Consider the following 21868-nt stretch of genomic DNA (forward strand, 5'->3'; position numbering starts at 1 on the left):
TGATGATGATGATGTATATCTCTGTTCATGACACAAATTATGTGGATGCTCGGAAAACCGTGGCATCCGGTGACTGACTGGGGTCTCGCAGCAATGAAACGCCGCCAGGCGAGCATATTGCAAAATGCGAAAGCAGACGCAGGGGTATCACTGAGACAGTGGGAGAGGACCGTGGGGGAGATCCGCCTGGCCGTGACTCATTTCCCTCATCTGTCAGGCAGAGTGGGAGGCGGGAGGGAGAGAGGGAGTGGTGTCCCGGAGCAAAGTTCGGCGCCGACAGCCGTCTATATAGCGCGCGGGCGGCGCAGCCAGCTGCAATGCACTCCGCGCTCCCCACGACCACACGACCGCAGAAGCCGCCACCGCAAGCGCCATGAAGACTCTGCTGGCTGTCCTGATGTTGGCCGTCGCCTGCCAGGTGAGCTATCCGCTACACGTCTACAGCGACTCCTAGAGTGTCAATAATACTGTGCAATATTATTGACGATTCATAAATAAAACATAAGGTTCTACATCTACATACGTACTCCGCAAGCCACCATATGCTGCGTGACGGAAGGTACTCTGTACCAATAATTGCAAGTAGAACGAAGAAAAAGGACTGTCTATATGTCTCCGTACGAGCCCTAATTTCTCTGATCTTCTTGAAATGTACGCTGGTGGCAGTAGAATCGTTCTGCAGTCAGTCTCAACTGCCGGGTCTCTAAATTTTCTCAGTAGTGTTCCTCCAAAAGAACCCCATCTGTGTTCCCGAAGCGTCTCCGTAATACTTGCGTGTTGTTCGAAGCTACTGATTTGAAATTTAGCAGCCCGCCTCTGAATTGCTTCGATGTCTTACTTTAATCCGACCTAGTGCGGACCCCAAACATTCTAACAGTACTCAAGAATAGGTCACACTAGTGTCCTGTAAGTCAGATGAACCAAACTTTCCTAAGGTTCTCCCAATAAATCGAAGTCGGCCATTCACCTTCCCTACTACAATACTTGCATCTCATTAAATTTCATATTGCTTTGCAACGTTACGCTTAGATATTTAATAGACATGACTGTGTCAGGCTGTACACTACTGCCGGCCGCTGTGGCTGAGCGGTTCTAGGCGCTTCAGTCCGGAACCGCGCTACTGCTACGGTCGCAAGTTTGAATCCTGCCTCGGGCATGGATGTGCGTGATGTCCTTATGTTAGTTAGGCTTAAGTAGTTCTAAATCTAGGGGCTGATGACCTCAGATGTTAAATCCCATAGTGCTTAGAGTCATTTGAACCATCTGTACACTACTAATGCTGTAGTCGAACATTATGGGTTTGTTGTTCCTGTTCATCCTCGTTAACTTACATTTTTCTACAATTATAGCTAACTGCCACTCATCACACCAACTACCAATTTTGTTTATATTATCTTGTATCCTCCTAGCGTCACTCAACGACGACACCATCTCATACGCCACAGCTTCATCAGCAAACAACCTCACACTGCTGCTTACGCTGTCCACCAGGTCATTTATGTGTATAGAAAATATCAGAGGCCCTAGCACAGTTCCTGGGGTAATCCTGACAGTACTCTTGTCACTGACGAACACTCGCCGACCAGTACAACTTACTGAGTTCTGTTACTTAAGAAGTCTTCGAGCGATCTTTGAATCACATTCCTGGGAACCCATTCCGTATGCTTGTAACTTCATTAATAGTCGGCAGTGTTGCACCGTAACAAACGCTTTACGGAAATCTATGAATATGGCGTCCGCCTGTTGCATTTCATCCATGGTTCGGTGGATCTCATGTAAGGCAAGGGCAATCTGAGTTTCACACGAGCGACGCTTTCTAAAATTGTGCTGATTTTTGAACAGAAGCTTTCCCCCTCAAGGAAATTTACTATATTTCAACTCAGAATATGTTCAAGGATTCTGCAAGAAACCGATTAGTCTGTAATTTTGCGGCTCCATTCTTTTGCACAGTATATCGACGGATCTACTGAAATTAGATTTTTTGTTGCGCAGACTGGTTGTGCCGTATAGTCTCTGGCTAATTTTGAATATCTTCGTCGGCTCAGTTCCGTACATCAAACTGCTTACTTTGCGCGATTTTTTGTGTTGAGTAAACTTAATTGTGCAAATAGCGTCACGCTCTGTGGAACGCGCGTTCAATTTAGAATTACTGGAAGTCTATATGAGTTTGCTAGCCTTATAGTGTTTAAAATCAAATGAGTACCATAGCGTCAGAAAAAACCGAACAATACTATTAGTTGTCGAAATATGGAAAAATATATCTGGAAACGGTGATGCTAAAATTAGTAAAGATGCTACTTTCATTGAGAGTAATTATAAGAAGTACAACAAAAAGCAGAAATGGTACTGGCGAGCTAGTGGAGCCAACACGTAGCTACTTTTGATGTCTAGAACTTCTTGCAAGACCCAGAAATCCCTTCTTATTCAAATATAACTACAGTGTCAGCACTAAATATGTAAATCCACCTTTCCTTATCTTTAAGTAACGTTTCAAACTTTCTGTAATAACTGTACACTTTTCCATGGCGGTTAAACTTGACTGCGGTAATATTGCACTTACGAAATTCAGGTCTTCAAAAATTTCTTGCCACCAAATAATGTAAGGTAAGCGAGAGTTACTGAGAACAGGAATAGTGTCACGCAAATGAGCGTGCTTTTTCTTAATTATTACTGTAGCCATTTGGAAATGTACATCAAATGAATGAGTATCCATTGTCAGAATGTTCTGTCAGTGATTTGGTGCGCTTATCCTCAAGTCCCTTTTCGTGACCGGAGCCGCTACTTCTCAGTCAAGCAGCTGCCAATTGGCCTCACAAAGTCTGAGTGAAACCGCTTGCCAACAGCGCTCGGCAAACCGGTAGGGTCACCAATCCAAGTACTAGCCTAGACCGACAGGGCTTAACTTCGGTGATGTGATAGAAAGCGGTGTACCTTTTTAAATATTAATTAACAAAGCTTTCTTGGTAGGAGCGGAATTTAAGCAGTTTATTATCACAAGGAGATTTAAAATAGTTACACAAAACAATGGCAAGCCAGGCTACTTCTGTTGAAGGCTACACTACACGTCGAAGTGGCACAATTACTTTAATCTGTTTTTCACATGGTCACCAAGGTTGCGTAACCAACGATCGAGACGTTCTACCAGTCGTCCCCTCTCTTAGTGATAGAACAGCTGTGTGAACGTCCCCAGCATTGGAAAATATGTGACTGCTCCGAATAAGCTCGGAAATTGTCGCCTGTGCCGATGGCCTTCCTTCCCGATCAGAATCAGCCAAGTCTGTGCTGCTTTAGTCAGTTTGTTGGCAGCATTTCAATACGGGATTTCATGGCGAGCCTGTGTACAGTGCAGACGTTTTACCGCAAGACTCGTACTCACCCGCGTACTCCGACTTTGGCTCTTGACAAAATATCGATATATCGGCATTTTACCATAATTTCGATACGTATCGGCGATAATGTTCTGCTCGATATGTCGATGTCGGTACGGCAAACCCGAGTGCCGATATTTTTATTTTATATTATACTTTTTCTCAATTTTCGGAAATGTTTGTTCTTTTGAAATTGTAGAAGAACATGATTTTACTTTCACTGTGTGAAAGAGTCTTACTGGTTTTTGAGCTTTCACCATGTCAAGTAATCTTTGACGGTGTTCTGATGTGAAAGAATAGCACACCAGTTGCGTTAAAAATCAATTTTTAATGCAACTAGTGTGGTATTTCTTCATATCGGCATTCTTCAAAAAAGGTGCTGAAAATGACGAACAAAAATCTAAATAACATGACTGGTTTTTGCGGATAATGGAGACTTGTGAGGGGAAACGCTGACGTAATCGGCATTCGGCGCTATCAATAGAAACTGCAACGTTTGACCCCACAAGTACTAGTTCGCTGGCGTTTACGGAAATGAAGAAACAGCAACGTGAACCGTTCCGGAAAAATCCGATATATGACAGAACCGAACGACGGACCATCGGACACCTTTTATTGTGCTACTTACATGCAATTACCGTTGTTAAAAAAGTGGTTTTAGCCAAGCGTGAACGTGCATCGTTTTCCTTTCAATTCTTGCTCTAGGGAGGATAAGAAGGCTGCTAGCTTGTTGATGTACAGAACATCTAAAAAAATCAATACTTCACTTAAATATACACCTCTGGCAGTATATTCACGACGTACAGCCGACATTTTTATAGGCCGTACGTCGATGTTTTTCAATCGAAATATCGATACCTCTTTTCGATAGTGACGTTTTTTAAATATCGATATATCGGATGCCCAATATTTTTAAAAATATCAACTGTCCAACTTTGGATCCAGAGCGAGTGAAGATGCACCACGTTGCTACCCACTAACGTATTCCCTTAACAGAAGTTTTCGGAGGCGGCCCTCAACTTGGCGGATGTTGGCCAAGTGTCTACACAGACGGCCGATAGCGGGTAAACTCTGACCTCGAGATAACCGATACCAGGATGGCCTCCCGCCGGCTCAAGATCAAGGCGCGACCCTCACCGCTGTTATGTCACGAGCGAAAGCAGACCCACTGCTGCTGCGATATGGTTGGCTTCTCGCATTCCTAACGACGTATGCTCTTACGACTGCGACGCTTACGGCCATTCCTCGGCGCTTCACCCCCACGAAAAAGAAATTTGCAGTTGGTTGTAACTTCATCACTGCCATAAATCTGAAATCCACTCATTGTAGATCAAGATGAAATTTAGTTATTTTTTTCTCACTCTCCGCGTTTACGCTTAGGAAACCTGTCTCCGATTTATCATCTTTTCCTCGGACTGCTCACTGATCTCACATTTTTATGAAGGAAGGCTTACTTTGAGACTTGGTCTCCTTCGTACGCAGAACTTGTTCCTTCTATTCAGTTTTGTCCTATGTAGCGATGTCTGTAGCGTTTTTCTTCTGCCCTTAAGCAATTGTTGCCGATTTGATTTCCTCTGCTGTAACCCTTGACAGATCTGAATAACTTCATTCTTGTTGTTTCCTACTGCCTAAGATATTTCATGCTTCGAACCCAAAATTCTTCCGCCTACAACAAGAGGAAATGTCTTACTTTATAAAATATCATTTGCATCTCTTTCGTCACTTTCCTTTTGAGGGTTTTTACAAACATCCCCTTCATTCTTTGACAGGCATATTATGTTTTATATTTTTATCCTGTTAATGCATAACTCTGTGGCAAAGCTTGTGTGTGTCCAACTACCAACCGAAACGTCCGGAATTCGATGCCCCGTTGGCCCTGGAATTTTTTCTGCGACTTACCACTTCTTTCATCTCCTGCAATAAGTTGTAAAAACTGTAAATACTCTGGTAACTGCTCGGTCGAGTAAGTTCAAGATCCAGAGGATGCAAACGCACGCCACCACAAATACATAAAGTAATACAGTCTCACCTTATTTACAGTTTTTATTTAACAGTGTAGTTACAATAAAAAAGAATTACTTCCAATATTAAGATGATAGCTTCCAAAACTGAAAAACGGAATCCACTGCTATCGGAGTTACTGTAAGGTTCCTTGAGTTCAGTCGTCAATGATGTAAAGAAAAAGTTAATTAGAAAATGAAAATAGGATATTTTCGGGATTTATGTATAACACATCTACCTGTGCCCCAATCAGTATGAACATTAACTGGAAAATCAACACTACTTTCTCCAAGCAACTGTCAAACTCAAATATTTTACTTCTGCATACATATTCACCATACGGCGCATGGCCGAGGGTAGTTTTTACTACTACTAGTCATCCCCCATCCTGCCCACCTTGCAAATGGAACGAGCTTAGAACGACTGTCTATAAGCGTCCGTGCGAACCCCGATTTTTCTTATCTTGTCTTCGCTGTATGTTTGTGGTAGTAGCATGGTTCTGCAGTCTGTCGCAAATCACCGTTGTCTAAACTTTCTCGAAAGTATTTCATGAAAAAAAACGCCTTCCTCCATCCGTATTTTGAGTTCACATTGCGTTTTCCTAACGTTTGCTGATTGAACCTAGCGGTAACAATTCTAGAAGCGCGCCTCTAACTTGCTTGGAAGTCTTCCTTTAATTCGACCTGCTAAGGATCCCAGACACTTGAGCAATTCAAGAATGGATCGCACAAGTGTTCTGTATGCGGTCCCCTTTATAGATGAGCTACACTTTCCTCCAACAAAATCGAAGTGGACCACTTGCGTTCCCTACAAACGATCTTACGTGCTCGTTCCGTTTCACGTTGCTTTTCAGAACCATATGCCTAGATATTTCACCGACGTCACCGTGTGAAACAGCACACCACCTGTACTGTATTCGAACGTTATAAGAGTGTTTCTCGTACTCATGTACATTAATTTACATTTTTCACATTTATAGCAGGCTGCCACTCATTTCATCAAATACTAATTATGTCCAATTCCTCTTGTATCTTCTTGCAATAAATTTAGACGACACTGTCCCGAACGCTACAGAGCCTTCAGCAAACAGTTGCCCTATCCATCAGATCGTGTATGTCCGTAGTAACGTCAGAAAGTAAGTTACACATTTCGTCCCGCGCTAAGACCATGACGCAACGAGAGTGCCGCAATATCGGAAGGTAGTAAAGGTTCCGTGTTTTCTGCAGACCCAGTTCTGCTGCAGGATGGATAACACGTGTTCCACAGTGTGCGATTGAAATAACTCATCAACTGGGAACGTACTCCAAAGCTGAAGTGTGCGGGACAATTCAAGTCTTGAGGGCAAAATTGTAAATTCTGGCAGTATATGGACCAAATGCTGTGTCGCGTCCAGTCGCAGTGAAATTGTGGCAGCAGTTTCACCAAGGCCGAAAAGACGTAGCTAATACTGATCCGCGATAAAATCCAGATTTTGCAGCATGCGAGTTCCATCTCTGCGACAAACTGAAAGAAAATCTAAGCGGTAAGACATTTTCGAACGATGAGTAATTCATACAGCGGGTCCCGAATAGCTCCGTCACCATGGAGTGGACGTCTACCGTAGAGCAACTGAACGACTGGTAGAACGTTCCGATCTTTGTTTACGGGGACTTGATGACTATGTTGGAAATAGTTCATCTGTGTCACTTTTACGTGTAACGCAGCATTCAATAAAAGTTACTTGACCTACCATAATAATGAGCAACTTATTTTATTTAAGTCCCGCCGTATACTGAAACAATCCATGCTACCAACCATAAGCTGCTTATAGTGAGAAATGTTTTATTGACGAATACTTTCGGGAGGGAGTATCATTTTCAAATTGATGTAAAAATACGCCGAACGTTGTGGCCGGGCGGTTCTAGGCGCATCAGTCCGGAACTGCGCTGCTGCTACGGTAGCAGGTTCGAAACCTGCCTCGGGCACGGAGGTTAGTTGGGTTTAAGTGGTTCTAAGTCTAGGGGAGTGATGACCTCAGATGTTAAGACCCATAGTGCTTAGAGCCATTTGAACCATTTTCTAAAAATATGTACAGCAAAAATCTACTGGTAGACAAGATTAGCATGTAAAACATCTGTACAGTTCTCTTGGTCAAGAAAATCCTCATTGAAACCCGATGCTTTCTGGATATTTGATGAGTTTCAACTTCTCACTCTGCTATGTGAGTACATCAAGTTGTGCTTGGCTTGGCAAGATCTGAAACATTTTTTGTAAAATATGGTCCACATTTGTAACATAATTGAAGAAATTCATATTGAGTCAATCAAATGTTCAGAAAAATCATATTTTCAAGGAATTTTCTTCAAACCAACTATTAACTTGGGTATGACGTTTTTCTTGTTATCCTACCCTAGCAAGAAGTGCCTGTTAATACGCATTTTACGTCGACTTGCGAAAGCATTATTCGCTAAAACCAGCGTATGGCGTGACATGAACTTCTTCAACTCTTTCAGTACTTCAGTATTTCAACGGGATTTTCCTGTATCCACCCAGTGAGGTTGGGTCGATGATATACCTCGCCACTGGTATCTAGGAATTTTACGACGGTGATTATAAGTTGCAAACCTGCGTTAAGCCGTTTATATTAGAGGCATAAAAAACAAATATTGTGTTCTGCTTAGCAGGTCCTTCACAATAAAATATACTGATCAATCACGGACCCCAGAAAGGACTTTCTTTGTTTCTTTCGCTTACGCCATAGTCCCGCAACGATCGCAGGGTCGGCATGGTTACAACGGATTTGGCAATGTTAGTGTTAGGGATGTCCGCCCCAGTAGCTGAGTGGTCAGCGTGTCGGGTTGCCGACCTCTGGGCCCGGGTTCGATTCCCGGCTGGGTCGGAGATTTTCTCCGCTCAGGGACTGGGTGTTGTGTTGTGTTCATCATCATTTCATCTCCATCCGGCGTGCAGGTCGCCCAATGTGGCGCCGACTGTAATAAGACCTGCGATATGGCGGCCGGACCTGCCCCGCGAGGGGCCTCCCGGCCAATGACGCCAAACGCTCATCATCATCATCATCAGTGTTAGGGATGGCCGGATGCCCCTCCTGTCGCTACCCCGTACCCCCCCCCCCCCCAGTACCGAATCAGTGCACCCCAACTGTCTGCGTCTAGTGGAAATCGTGAAATAGTGCGGACGTGTTTCAAATGTCTGCAACGCGTGTAACCGAGGCGGAACGTGGGGACCAGCCCGGTATTCACCTAGCGGGATGTGGAAAACCTCCTAAAAACCACATCCAGGCTGGCTGGCACACTGGCCCTCGTCGTTAATCCGCCGGGCGGATTCGACCCAGAAAGGACTCTAGCTATTATATTAATGTTCAGGCCTCCCATCCGAATACTGCACTGATGCAGCTCTCCAGGCTAGTCTATGCTATGAAAGCCTCTTCATCTCTGCATAACTACTGAAACCTACATTCACGTAATCCTGCTTATTATTTTCAAGACTTGGTCCCCCTCTACATTTCGTACCCCTAAAATTCCTTCCAGTTCCAAATGACGATTCTTCGATGTCTTAGAATGTGTTCTATCACGTGAATATGCAGATTGAATGACAGTTTGTACCAAGGCCAGGTTTTGAACCCAGGTCTCCGGCTCACTAGGCAGATGTGCTAACTACTACGCCACCCTGTCATGGTAGCTTTGCACACTTGGACGGACTACCCTATCACGCATCCCTCCTCAATTCAAATTTCCATTCACGCCGGTGCCCACTTGGTATTGCAGAGGCTTTCCAATTCTATTGGAGTAGGACCTCAACATCAAATGAAATGGGGTATCCTGCTTGAAACCTAGCCATAGATGCTTTAATCAAATAAAACTATATAGTTCCAGAGACCTTTCCAAGTCTCAAACATGCCACTGTGCTGGGGTGGCGTAGTAGTTAGCACATCTGCCTGGAGAGCGGGGTATCTGGGTTCGAATCCTGCCCTTGGTACAAATATTAATTCTGCACTTCCGTCTGCATATATACATCGTAGATGTTTCAGACTTGAAAAGTTCCCTGGAACCATAGAGTTTTATTTGATTGTGTACTATCAACCGATCCGTGCTGTTAGTCAAGTTGAGCCAAAAATTTCTTATTCCTCAGTCCGATTCAGCACCTGCTCCTTAATTATTCGATCTACCCGTCTAATTTTCAACATTCTTCTGTAGCACAACATCTCAAAAGGTTCTATTCTCTTCTTGTCTGAGCTTCTTGTTGATCACGTTTCACTTCCCTACAAGGCTAAACTCTATACAAAGACCTTGCTAGCACTTAAATTTATACCTGATGTTAGAAAATTCCTCTTTTGCAGAAACAGTTTTCTTTCTATTATCAGTCTGCATTTTCTATCCTTTCTACTTCGGTCATCATCACTTATTTTGCTGCCTAAAAAGCAAAACTGATCTACTGTTCTAGTGTATCATTTCCTTATGTAATTTTATCAGCATCGCCTGATGTAATTTGACTAAATTGCATTGCCCTTTTTTTACTTTTGTCGATATTTGTCTTATAAACTCTTTTCAAGACACTGTCTTCCAAGTTATTAGCCGTCTTTGACAGAATTACAATGTCATCAGCAAAAGTCATTGTTTTTATTTCCCCTCCCTGAACTGTAATTCCCTTTCCTAATTCATCCTTGGTTTTCAGTGCTTGCTCAATGTATGGATTGAATTACACAGGGGATAGACTACAATCATATCACTCCCTTCTCAACTTCTGCTTCCCTTTCATTTCCGTCGACTGTTATAACAGCAGAGTGGCTTCTATACAAGTCGTAGATAATATTTCGTTCACTATATTTTACTCTTGCTACCTTCAGAATGTAAAAAAATGCATTTCAGTCAGTATGGTCAAAAGCTTTCTCTAAATCAACAATAGTTAGAAACGTTGGTTTGCTTTTATTCGGTGTATCTTCTAAGATAAGTCGTAAGTTAAGTATGGTCTCCCGAGTTCATACATACAGCCACAATAATTGTTGTTTTGAGTTAATCCACCAAGTCGCATTGCGCAGCAACATAAGGGTTCTTTCCGTTCTTTGACGGCTCAAATCACCTGTCCACAGGCGCGACCAGAGGCTGGCCAGGGGAACATCGTAGAGACGGTGCAGCAACTGAACCACACGATCGTCAACGCCGCCCATGAGCTCCGCGAGGCACTGGGCCTGCCGACGCAAGACGAGGCCCTCAACCTGCTCACCGAGCAGGCTAATGCCTTCAAGACCAAGATCACCGAGGTCACCTCCACACTCAAGCAGGAGGTGAGTGACGCTCGCCGTCATGGTACACTAAGGCAGGGAGATGTCCACAGAAAACTAGCGTTGTTCTCCAGTGTGACCCAAGACAGGAGATGACTCAAGTTTCGCATTGTGCTTTGTGTGACATCGTGATGAACAGAGTCTCCCACATAAAGTGGACTTCCTAGATGCTTCGTGTACTGAAACCCCAAAGCTAGTTTATTGCACCACTTGTTGTTCGACAAGTATGTAGTGACCTTCCAATAGTACCAGCCACTTGAATGATTACTACTTCCCAGATAATTGAAGGCAAAAAAATCAAATTTATAGTGTTGGAATAAAAGTGTAGGAAGAAAAACTGTGTATCACTTAATTAATGTATCACTTAATTTAACCGCACCTTGCAATGTCCTCAATACATTGTAAGTATCTACCACGGGCAGGGCAGTGCTCTGTGTGGTTGTGAATGCGTTACGTCGGAGCTAAGTGAATTCGAATTTGGGCAAATTGTTGGTGCTCGCATGCTGGGTGCTCACGTGACCCAGGCAGCGGAAGTGTTTGGTGTTCCGCGAGGCATCATATCAAAGACTTGTACAGCATACAGGGAAAGCAAAAAAACATCATCTGCTAAGTCACAACGGGGACGATGGTGTATGTTGAGTGATTGTGACGACCGGTCGTCGGAGAGGATTGTGACGAAGGGAAAGCAAAAAAACATCATCTGCTAAGTCACAACGGGGACGATGGTGTATGTTGAGTGATTGTGACGACCGGTCGTCGGAGAGGATTGTGACGAAAAATTAGAAGATGTCAGCTGCAAAAATTCACTGCAGAACTGAATGTCCCATTCGCGCACCCTGTCGTCACCAAAACAACACGAAGGGAGCTCCATAAACATGGATTTTCAGGGCGAGCTGGAATTACAAAACTACTCATCAGTGATGCAAATATTCGTAACAGGAAAATCTGGTACCGAAGCAATAAAACGTGAACTATGGGGCAAAAGAAGGCATTTGGTCGAATGCATCTCGTTTCACACTATTTACAACTTCTGGCTGAGTTTAAGGGCCAAGAATGAAATATGGCACGAGTTTGGTGATGATTTGGGCTGCCATATCCATGTGTTCCTTGGTTACTCTGTAACGTCTATTATTACCAAGGATTATGGGACCGTTTTGACTGATCAAGTCCATCCCACGGTACAGTGTTTGTCCCCCAAAGATAACGCTGTGTTTCAAGAAGATAGGGCCCTGTTCACACAGCTCGCATCGTCCAGGAGTGGTTTCGTGAGCACCAGGATCTCCCCTGGCCACCACAGACAGCAGATCTCAATATTTGTGAGACTTTGCGGTGAACTTTGAAGAGAAGAGTGTGTGATCGTTATCCACCTCCATCACAGTTACCTGACCTTCTCACTATTTTGCTGGAAGAGTAGTACAAGACTCACTTAAAAACTATAAAAGACGTATTTATTCGTTCCGAGACGACTGGAAGCTGGTTTGAATGTCAACGGTTTTCCGACACCGTGTTTGGGAGAGTAATGCGTTTTTGTGTTTGCATAATTTTGCCCACAACTCCGTATGAATAGCCCTGTAGACAGCGGACGAAAGAGAGAGCTGGCCTTTAATTGCACCTCATACTATTTGTCAGCAGCTCACAGCATCTGATGTCCTCATAACTGCTCACAATAAAACCAGCTATAAGAGGACAAGCAATGCAGCACATGTGACTGCCTGTGCTCCAGGGTCTCGTAAGGTTGGGCAGGTATTGAGTAACAAACGTTGGCGGATGATGTTACTGTAACTGCCCTGTTGAAGGGTTTATGAAGAGATGGATTACTGGCTGCCTTATTGGCAGGTATAGTACGCAAGGCAGGCGTAAAACTGCATTATTTTCACTCTTCTATGTTAAATAATACTATATTGTAGACCACCTCTGTTCACAAACGAAACATTGAAAAATTTCAAACGAATAGTTCTACGTTTGTTTAGACTGTGTACAAACAACTACGAAAACATTACTGGCACTTATTGGCAAGTAAAGTACGCAAGGAAGGCGTTAAATTGCATTATTTTCACCCTTCTGTGTCTAATAATACTATATTGTAGACCACCTCTATTCACAATCGGAACATTGAAAAAATTGCAAACGAATATTTCAACGTTTGTTTAGACAGTGCACAAACAACGACGAAAACATTACTGGAACATCAGTTTCGTTTGAATTACTGTTGTCTGTAAAGTGTTCAGTCATCCATTATGAAAAACATTATGGCCCCATACTAAATCCAGATATCCTCTGACAACATTACATTATGTGGTAAAGTCTGCTTAAACTTTTTTGACTGGTCTCACATTAAGGGTTTGTGTGTCCGTCAAACTCTATGCAGTTCCATTTAGAAGGCTTTTGTCTTTTGCAGGCCGAGAAGCACCAGGGCACCGTGTCGGAGCAGCTGAACACCTTCGCGCGTAACCTGAACAACACCATCCACGACGCCGCCACGTCCCTCAACCTGCAAGAACAGCTCCACTCTCTCGAGTCGGCACTCAACAACGTTGGACACCAGGTGAGTTTTCGGCCTCTTTGCAAGTATTTCTACGCAAGAATGTGACCCACCGGTCACACCAATCGCCATCCTGATCTAGGTGTTCTGTCGTTATCTTGGAGAGCTTCAGGAAAATCCCTAGAGGATCTGTTATGCCCTACGAAAGATCAAAAGACACAGTGCATGACGTTAGGGTACACTCCACAGAGATACTGTGGTCCATTTGAGCTAATTAAATGTCTATAGCTTTACCATAATTCTAGCGTCCTCCGGCTACTACACACTCTGACTCTCCTCTAGGATCCATATCCACCACTTACGGCAATACTGATGCCAAACTACCCACCGTGTTCCATACACTACTTTCGAAAATTCCTGTTAGTCGTCTTGAGGCAACCATACTATTCGCGATTGGTGGTAATGGTTTGAGTGGACTATCCCCAGATAGGTCAGTTTCTGTCTCGCCATGGGAAGTGTATGTAATGAACGTGTTGAGTTAAATATGGGTAACGAGTATAATAAACCCATGGTCCAAAAAGGCTCATTTCACATCTATAACAGAAAAATGTATTGGTCGCCACGGAGCTAGTGGGGGTAGTATGGAGTTTTAAGGATGGGAAATGGAGGTAGAGCTACTCCTTGTCATTCTTTGTCATGTTCTATTGACAGTTGGTAGGCCACTTCAATAAATATCTGTCTGTTGATACAATACTTTCGATCAGTTAAATAACCCACTCCTGCAATCTGGGATACACACATTTCATTCCTTTCAGAATTCTGAAGTATTTCTAGAAATTATTGTCTGTGGTTCTACAAAAACACAGATTTAGCATTGCCATTTGCGAAGGCAAATACTGTGAATTTAGTAGAAAATTCCATTTTTCTATATAAGAAATGAAAAAGTTTCATCAAATCTCAATGTCAAGAAAACGTCCTCTCCAGAAGTTGGCACCTACTCGATCTCACCTGGATGCAACACAGCGCAGCGTACTGTCATAAAGACACACATTCGGCAGTCCTGTTGACACGGCTGCATACTATGGTATCAATCTGGAAAGGAGAATTCTGTCTTGGTTCCAGTCGTACGGTGCTAAGGTTAATTTGAAGATAATTCTGGGTGGTTTCTAACAGTTATCTAGTAGAATTTTTAAGCTGGAATGCGTTTTACACCAAGAAAAACTCAAAAAGTGTAGCTTACGAAACACGTTACTTAACCTTCAATCGTGTCAGTCGATAATGAGAAAACAAGGCATGCAAATAATGCAGGAAATCCATTAACGTGATCAGATCATAATCTTTTGGGGAAAATGCGAATGGATGGGCTATCAGGCACATGAGAGACCACATAAAAAATTGTAATTTTTTTAATGTCGGTGGAGCATTTGTCCGCAAAAGGTGTAGGTTCTAGGTTCGAATTCCGGTCAGGGCCATAGTTTTGATCTGTCTGGAAGTTTCACAGCTGAACAAGTTTTTTAAGTTTATATTCTGTATCTCTACTTTGAGTTTTGTTCGATTGTACTTTTTTACCTATGTTTGTTGATATCCAAGAGATTTTTTTTTAGATTTCAGTGTCAGCCTAATATTATTGGTATGTGAACAAAAATATATTCTGGGGTTCTTTTCTAGCTTTATTTCCCAACTGGTTAATACGACGGATTTAATCATAATCAGTTTCTTCTAGATCGGCACCACAGCCTGGATAAACTTGAAGACAGACATTATTCGACCAGACTGAGTTTTAAAATGTTTTACTGTGCCCTACTAGTTTCCAACATGGCACATTGTCTCACGCATCTGTAGCAACAGATGCGGATACGTCGTCCTCGTTGCTACCGATGAGCTTAAACAATGGGTCATGTCGGAAACTAGTAGTGCGGAATAAAGCATTTTATTTACAGTCCGATGGAATACTGTCTTTCCTCGGATGTAATTTAGACCATTGACAGAAATAACGGCGGTGACCAGAATCATACGAATAACATAGGAAGTTGTACTTTGCGTACCATAATCAAATATGAAACTTCCTGGCAGATTAAAGCTGTGTGCAGGACCGAGACTCGAATTCGGGACCTTTGCCTTTCGCGGGAAAGTGCTCTACCCACTGAGCTACACAAACACGACTCACAGCCCGTCCTCACAGCTTTAATTCCACCAGTACCTCGTCTCCTACCTTCCAAACTTCACAGACGCTCTCCTGCAAACCTTGCAGAACTAGCACTCCTGGAAGAAAGGATACTGCGGAGACATGGCTTAGCCACAGCTTGGGGGATGTTTCTAGAATCAAATATGTTTACTTGGTAGGTATCAGCGTCACCTACCTGCACAGAGCTGTAGAGTGGACGTCTGTCACCTCTTCGAGATACGATACGTTTAGTATATTCCTTGTTATACGAAGGTGTAGTGAAAAATATTGTCTCCGAATTTTTATGTGAAAATTATTAAAGTATTTTAAATAACAGGAAACGTTATTAACATTTTACATGTTTATTCTAAATATTTATTTCTACACATAATCACTCTGGCGACGAACACGTTTCTCCCAACTAGAGACCAGTTTCTTGATACCACCACTGTAGACTATCTGACTTTGTTGACAGAGCCACAACTTCACCTCTGCTTCCACCGCTTTCGTCGTTATCAAAGTGAAGCGCTCTAAAATGTTCTTTGAGTTTTGGAAACAGATGAAAATTGAATGGGGCCAAGTCTGGGCTGTAATGAGGACGATCGACGACAGTGGACCCAAGGCGTCGGATTGTTGTAGATGCAGCACCGCTCGTGTGCCGTCTGAAGGAGAGAATGCTCCATATGTGGACGAACTTTTCGAATGCGAAACTCGAGTACAGCACACTGTTTTTCATGCACTGACATAGTTACGTTACACACCGCCATGTTACACGTAGAGATCGGAGACGGGGCGAGTATGAGCCCAATGTTGTGGGTTGCATACTTCACAAATCAAGGTGCAGCTGTTACACCAGTGCCAACGGGCTTCGTTCGTTCCCGCCGTAGTTTCGCAAGTACGAGTCTGAGAACCGTAGCGCTGCGGCCGCTTAATACTCGTCGAGGCGTTCTCTCTTACTGAAGCATGCTGGAGTGTAAGGCTAGTCGAGAATTATTGTAGGTACGGAAGATCAGAACACGAGCTTGCTGCTGTTAAGCAAGACTGAAAAAGTGGAATAACCGACCGTCAAGATCAGATACCTATGACAAAGTTGTGTTATATGACACTGTGGAGGGTGTAAGACGAAAATTAATTCATGCAAAGTACACAACTGCAAATTACGCTTCACCCTCATTTCAAGTTTTCTCATACTGTCGCTACAGACTCGGTGAGGCCTCGAAAGTGTGTATATGTCAACCTAATTGTTAGATATTCTCTGAATAGACATTAAATATTAAAGTAAATCTACATCAGTCTTCGAAGAAATTTCATCTTTATAGATGCAGCTATAAACAGAACAATACTCACTGCTAACCGATCAGTCATTGTATAAGTATAATCACCGTGACCAACGGCTGCTTAGGTCAGTTAGACAGGTCGGCCTTTTTATGATATTTCAGGTTGCACTTGAGAATGGCTATAAAGCAGAAATCATAACTGGTGAAATAAATGACTAGTAATTTACAGTTTAATGGTGCAAATGTCTTTCTAAACGGTTACGTATGTAATGTGAATGCCGCGAGTGTACTCGCTCTCCTTTCTGAGTGAGTCGAGTCCTCTTGTATCTGACAGCAGGATCAGGAGACTAGTGGGTTGCAGCGGACACTCAAGAGTCGAATCTACGGGTACACGGGGACGGCGAGTTCGGAGATGACGTCAGAGAACTCGTTGGCAAGTTTTGAGTGAATATACGGACCTCGATTCTGATCTCCTGTTACACGGTGCAGCTCGGTGCTCTCTAGGACAGAGGTCTGCAAATACGTAGACATCAAGAATTAAGATGTACTTTATTTGAAAACTAAAAGATTTTTCACATAAGAAATTCGAACGCATTATTTTTCAGCACGCTTTCATACAGGGTGAGACAAATAAAAGAGGCCCAGAGAAAAGGGTTCCAGGGTACAAAGAAACACAGCACAGGAAACGAAATACAGTACGAACCTGACTATAGCAGATGCTGAAAGTGACCACCATTCAACTTTTGGCACTTTTGGGCCCTGGTCAGCATGTTGCTCAAGGCGGCAGGATGCTGGACTGCTGGAATTACTGCAATCTCATCCGAAATGTTTTGCTGGAGTTCTTGAAGTTTATGAGGGTTCTTGCGGTACACCTTAGATTTGGGGGCTCCCGACACAAAGTAACCGCACACTGACATGTAAGGTGAACTGAGTGGCCAGCTAGGGCCGCGCTAAGCTAACAAAAAAGTGGTTCAAATGGCTCTGAGCACTATGGGACTTAACTTCTGAGGTCATCAGTCCCCTAAAACTTAGAACTACTTAAACCTAACCAACCTAAGGTCATCACGCTCATTAAAACCTGCGACCGTAGCGGTCGCGCGGTTCCAGACTGTAGCGCCTAGAACCGCTGGGCCACCCCGGCCGGCGGTAAGCTAACCTCTGCTAACCTGTCAGGCGTGAAGATGGTGTAAATTTGCTCCAAGGTTCGGTCGGCTATATGGGCAGCTGCTCCATCCTGTTGGAAATCACTGTAGGTCTTTTCCTCCTCCGTTACTGCTTGCACAAACGCTTTCAACCAGTTGGCAATGGAACGCACCGAAGTCAGCGTCTGATGATAGAAAATGGGACCAATAATGCAGCGTGCACACGCTTCACACCAAACCCCAAGCTGCTGATCACGCAATGGTGTTTCATGGAATTTATGCGGATTCCCTGCTACGCGGAACCTGTGATTCTGTGACTTGATATGACCACTCAGGTGAAACCAGATTTCATCAAACATAAAGAACAGAGCCATACCCAAGCCATTCATTGCTGTCTCAGTGAACAGCCACTCACGAAACTGAAGGTCCTGAGGAGCATCTACTGGTTTTAATTCATGAACAACAGACACTCAGCAGGGTTGCATGTGCAGATCCAGGTGGAGTATTCGCCCGCATGTTGTCGTTGCGGTCTTCAGTCCCGAGACTGGTTTGATGCGGCTCTCAATGCTATTTGGTTATTTGGTAACCGTGATAGCGTTACGGAGATGTTTAATAAACTCAAGTGGCAGACTCTGCAAGAGAGGCGCTCTGCATCGCGGTGTAGCTTGCTCGCCAGATTTCGAGAGGGTGCGTTTCTGGATGAGGTATCGAATTTGTTGCTTCCCCCTACTTATACCTCCCGAGGAGATCACGAATGTAAAATTAGAGAGATTAGAGCGCGCACGGAGGCTTTCAGACAGTCGTTCTTCCCGCGAACCATACGCGACTGGAACAGGAAAGGGAGGTAATGACAGTGGCACGTAAAGTGCCCTCCGCCACACACCGTTGGGTGGCTTGTGGAGTATAAATGTAGATGTAGATGTAGATGTACTCGATCCTGTGCAAGCTTCTTCACCTCCCAGTACTTACTGCAACCTACATCCTTCTGAATCTGTTTAGTGTATTCATCTCTTGGTCTCCCTCTATGTATTTTACCCTCCAAGCTGCCCTCCAATACTAACTTGGTGATCCCTTGATGCCTCGGAATATGTCCTACCAAGCGATCCCTTCTTCTAGTCAAGTTGTGCCACAAATTTCTCTTCTCCCCAATTCTGTTCTATACCTCCACATTAGTTATAATACCTCCACACTAGTTATGTGAGCTACCCATCTAATCTTCAGCATTCTTCTGTAGCACCACATTTCGAAAGCTTCTATTCTCTTCTTGTCTAAACTATTTATCGCCCTCGTTTCACTTCCATACATGGCTACACTCCATACAAATACTTTCAGAAACGAGTTCCTGACACTTAGATCTATACTCGATGCTAACAAATTTCACTTCAGAAACGCTTTCCTTGCCATTGCCAGTCTACGTTTTATATTCTCTCTACTTTGACCATCATCAGTTATTTTGCTCCCCAAATATCAAAACTTATTTACTACTTTAAGTATCTCATTTCCTAATCTAATTCCCTCAGCATCACCCGATTTAATTCGACTACATTCCATTATCCTCGTTTTGCTTTTGTTGATGTTCATCTTATATCCTCCTTTCAAGACACTGCCCTCTCCGTTCAGCTGCTCTTCCAGGTCCTTTGCTGTCTCTGACAGAATTATTATGTCATCGGCGAACCTTAAAGTTTTTATTTCTTCTCCATGGATTTTAATTCCTATTCCTAATTTTTCTTTTGTTTCCTTTACTTCTTGCTCAATATACAGATTGAATAACATCGGGGATAGGCTACAACCCTGTCTCACTCCCTTCCCAACCACTGATTTCCTTTCATGCCCCTCAACTCTTATAACTGCCATTTGGTTTCTGTACAAATTGTAAAGAAAGCAAACTGTGTGAGTGTGAAATCTTATGGGACTTAACTGCTAATGTCATCAGTCCCTATGCTTACACACTATTTAACCTAAATTATCCTAAGGACAAACACACACACCCATGCCCGAGGGAGGACTCGAACCTCCGCCGGGATCAGCCGCACAGTCCATGAGTGTAGCGCCCCAGACCGCTCGGCTAATCCCGCGCGGCAAGAAACCAAATGGCAGTTATGATCACCTTGATATGCCGGTCTCTTGCGACAGGCGTCGGGTTGATTAGTAGGTTCTGAAGCAGTTTCTGGTGTGCTGCAGCCACATTTTCTGGTGTTCGGCATGTCTGACGCCATGGCACTCATTTGACACCATCAAATGTCTCAGCAAACAACTGACCACACCGTTTCCACGACTTTGTTGTCATGCAACTTTCCACAACGAAGACCCGCTGCTCCAATGTGAGTACCTTACTACTCCACTCACACTGACACAGTCCGCACTACGCTCACTACGCTCTGAAATGGTGTGAATCATATGGTGGGCGTACAAGTGTTGTGAGCGTGGCGGGATGTGGTTATACGTCCAAGTGTATCCTCTAATTCAGGCCACTTTTATTTGCAAAAACTGACATAATGTCTGAAGGGATATCGCAATCACTGGTTATACAATGTTACTTATAATCCGTTTTGATTACAAAAATGTTTTAACCTTGACAACTACAGATCTTAACTGAATATTTTTAGAGATAAAAGCAAATTTGAAAAATCTACTTAATAAAGTATGTGCATATGTAATGTAACAAATGTACCAGACACCACCTTTCCTTAAGAGTTATATAATTCATATAAATGACGTGCATTCTGCCAACCAGTTTAATGTGACGCAGCATGTGAAGGTTGCAGTGTGTGAACGGGTTACTCCTGTAACCGAAATTGCAGGTACGTTCTGGTACACTTGATGTTGATCGGATAGGACGAAACAGGTTTGCATTTGTGAAATAGTAAATTAGGATCACTGTCATTTCAGATCTGAAGATGGTTCTAGAGGAACCGAAACCAGCCATGTGAATAAACATTTTTACAGTCAAGACGGATTATAACTATCTCGTATTTGCACCACCCCGTATATATTTCTTGGGAGATGAAACGTCCTGAAACTCGACGGATCAGGTAGACTGATAATTGCCCCCTGGTGACACGCCTCTCGTGTGCTTGCAGTGGCAGGACATCGCGGGCAAGACGCAGGCCGCGGCGCAGGACGTGTGGGCGCCGGTGCAGTCGGCGCTGCAGGAGGCCGCCGAGAAGACGAAGCAGGCAGCGGCCACCCTGCAGAACTCCATCCAGTCGGCCGTGCAGAAGCCTGCCAACTGAGCCACGCTGCCTTCTGTCCCCTCTACCACCTTCCTCTCTGCCTGTCTTAGCCAATAAATTACATGTACAGTTTATCGTAAAATACAACTTTTTCCTCTCTATTTACTTACTCGTTTTATTGCAACGGACCCTTGCCTCACTGACACGTGGCACACCAGACAAAAAATTATTCACCACCAGGAGACGTTGCGGCGGCGCGGTTCCTTCCGTCCCTTTACGACGTACCTGCACCTACCTGTGGACATTGTCTCAGCATATCATCAGTAGGGAAGCCGAGCGAAACCTACTGTACTTCGACGTGAACCAGGTTGCAATTAAAGTCATTAATCTACGTTCCGGGAGAAAGTTTTCGCACGAAATGAAAGGTTGGAAATTTTGTCCTTAATTAATGTATTCTGAAACTTAGGTGAACAAGTACCACTGCCAAGCCCTTGCTAGTCTTAACACAGTCACTCACAATCTCTTTCACTCACGTTAGCAAGTTTATGGTGTTGCATTTCCCGAAAACGTAATAGCTACAAAAATACGGATGGTTTTTGATTGAGAATGCTCGACAAATATTAAGTCTGTCGCCACCGACCTGCTCAATACGCTTCGAGGAATTTATGTCTTTTCTCGTCACAAAATTCACTTAAAAATTCCGAAATTTCTACACACCCATCGGAATAATTATGCCGTCACTTTACAACACTTTTGACGTATGAAACACTGCTAGATCCGGCAACTTATCATTTCCATCGGAACTACTACTACACACGTCCGAAATGTTTCATGGCTAGGCTCCGACTCCTCTCTAAAATACTGTAAGTCATCTCTACCAGCAGAGGAAGGCGCGCGAAGAACATTGCTTTACCATTGGTCAGTTTACTCAACAGCCAATAGCAAACAACATTCTCCTGCGTCAGTCCGCGCTTTTCATCAAT

At 43.6% G+C, this 21868-nt stretch overlaps 1 protein-coding gene across 1 annotated transcript; it reads left to right on the top strand.

Moving 5' to 3' along the window:
• The first annotated feature begins 260 nt into the window (after window positions 1–260).
• Window positions 261–21050, top strand: LOC126203188 (apolipophorin-3b-like). The gene is made up of 4 exons (XM_049937429.1): window positions 261–418; window positions 10456–10650; window positions 13046–13192; window positions 20793–21050. The coding sequence occupies exons 1-4, from the start codon at window positions 374–376 to the stop codon at window positions 20943–20945; spliced, it is 540 nt and encodes a 179-aa protein (XP_049793386.1). The 5' UTR covers window positions 261–373; the 3' UTR covers window positions 20946–21050.
• The last annotated feature ends 818 nt before the right edge of the window (window positions 21051–21868 follow it).

This window comes from Schistocerca nitens, chromosome 9 (assembly GCF_023898315.1).
Source record: "Schistocerca nitens isolate TAMUIC-IGC-003100 chromosome 9, iqSchNite1.1, whole genome shotgun sequence".
NCBI classification, from domain to species: domain Eukaryota; kingdom Metazoa; phylum Arthropoda; class Insecta; order Orthoptera; family Acrididae; genus Schistocerca; species Schistocerca nitens.

Coding starts and splice junctions, on each gene's coding strand:
- LOC126203188 (XM_049937429.1), top strand. CDS start 374: ATGAAGACTCTGCTGGCTGTCCTGATGTTGGCCGTCGCCTGCCAG. Junction 10,651..13,045: donor CCTCCACACTCAAGCAGGAG/GTGAGTGACGCT, acceptor TGTCTTTTGCAG/GCCGAGAAGCACCAGGGCAC. Junction 13,193..20,792: donor TCAACAACGTTGGACACCAG/GTGAGTTTTCGG, acceptor GTGTGCTTGCAG/TGGCAGGACATCGCGGGCAA.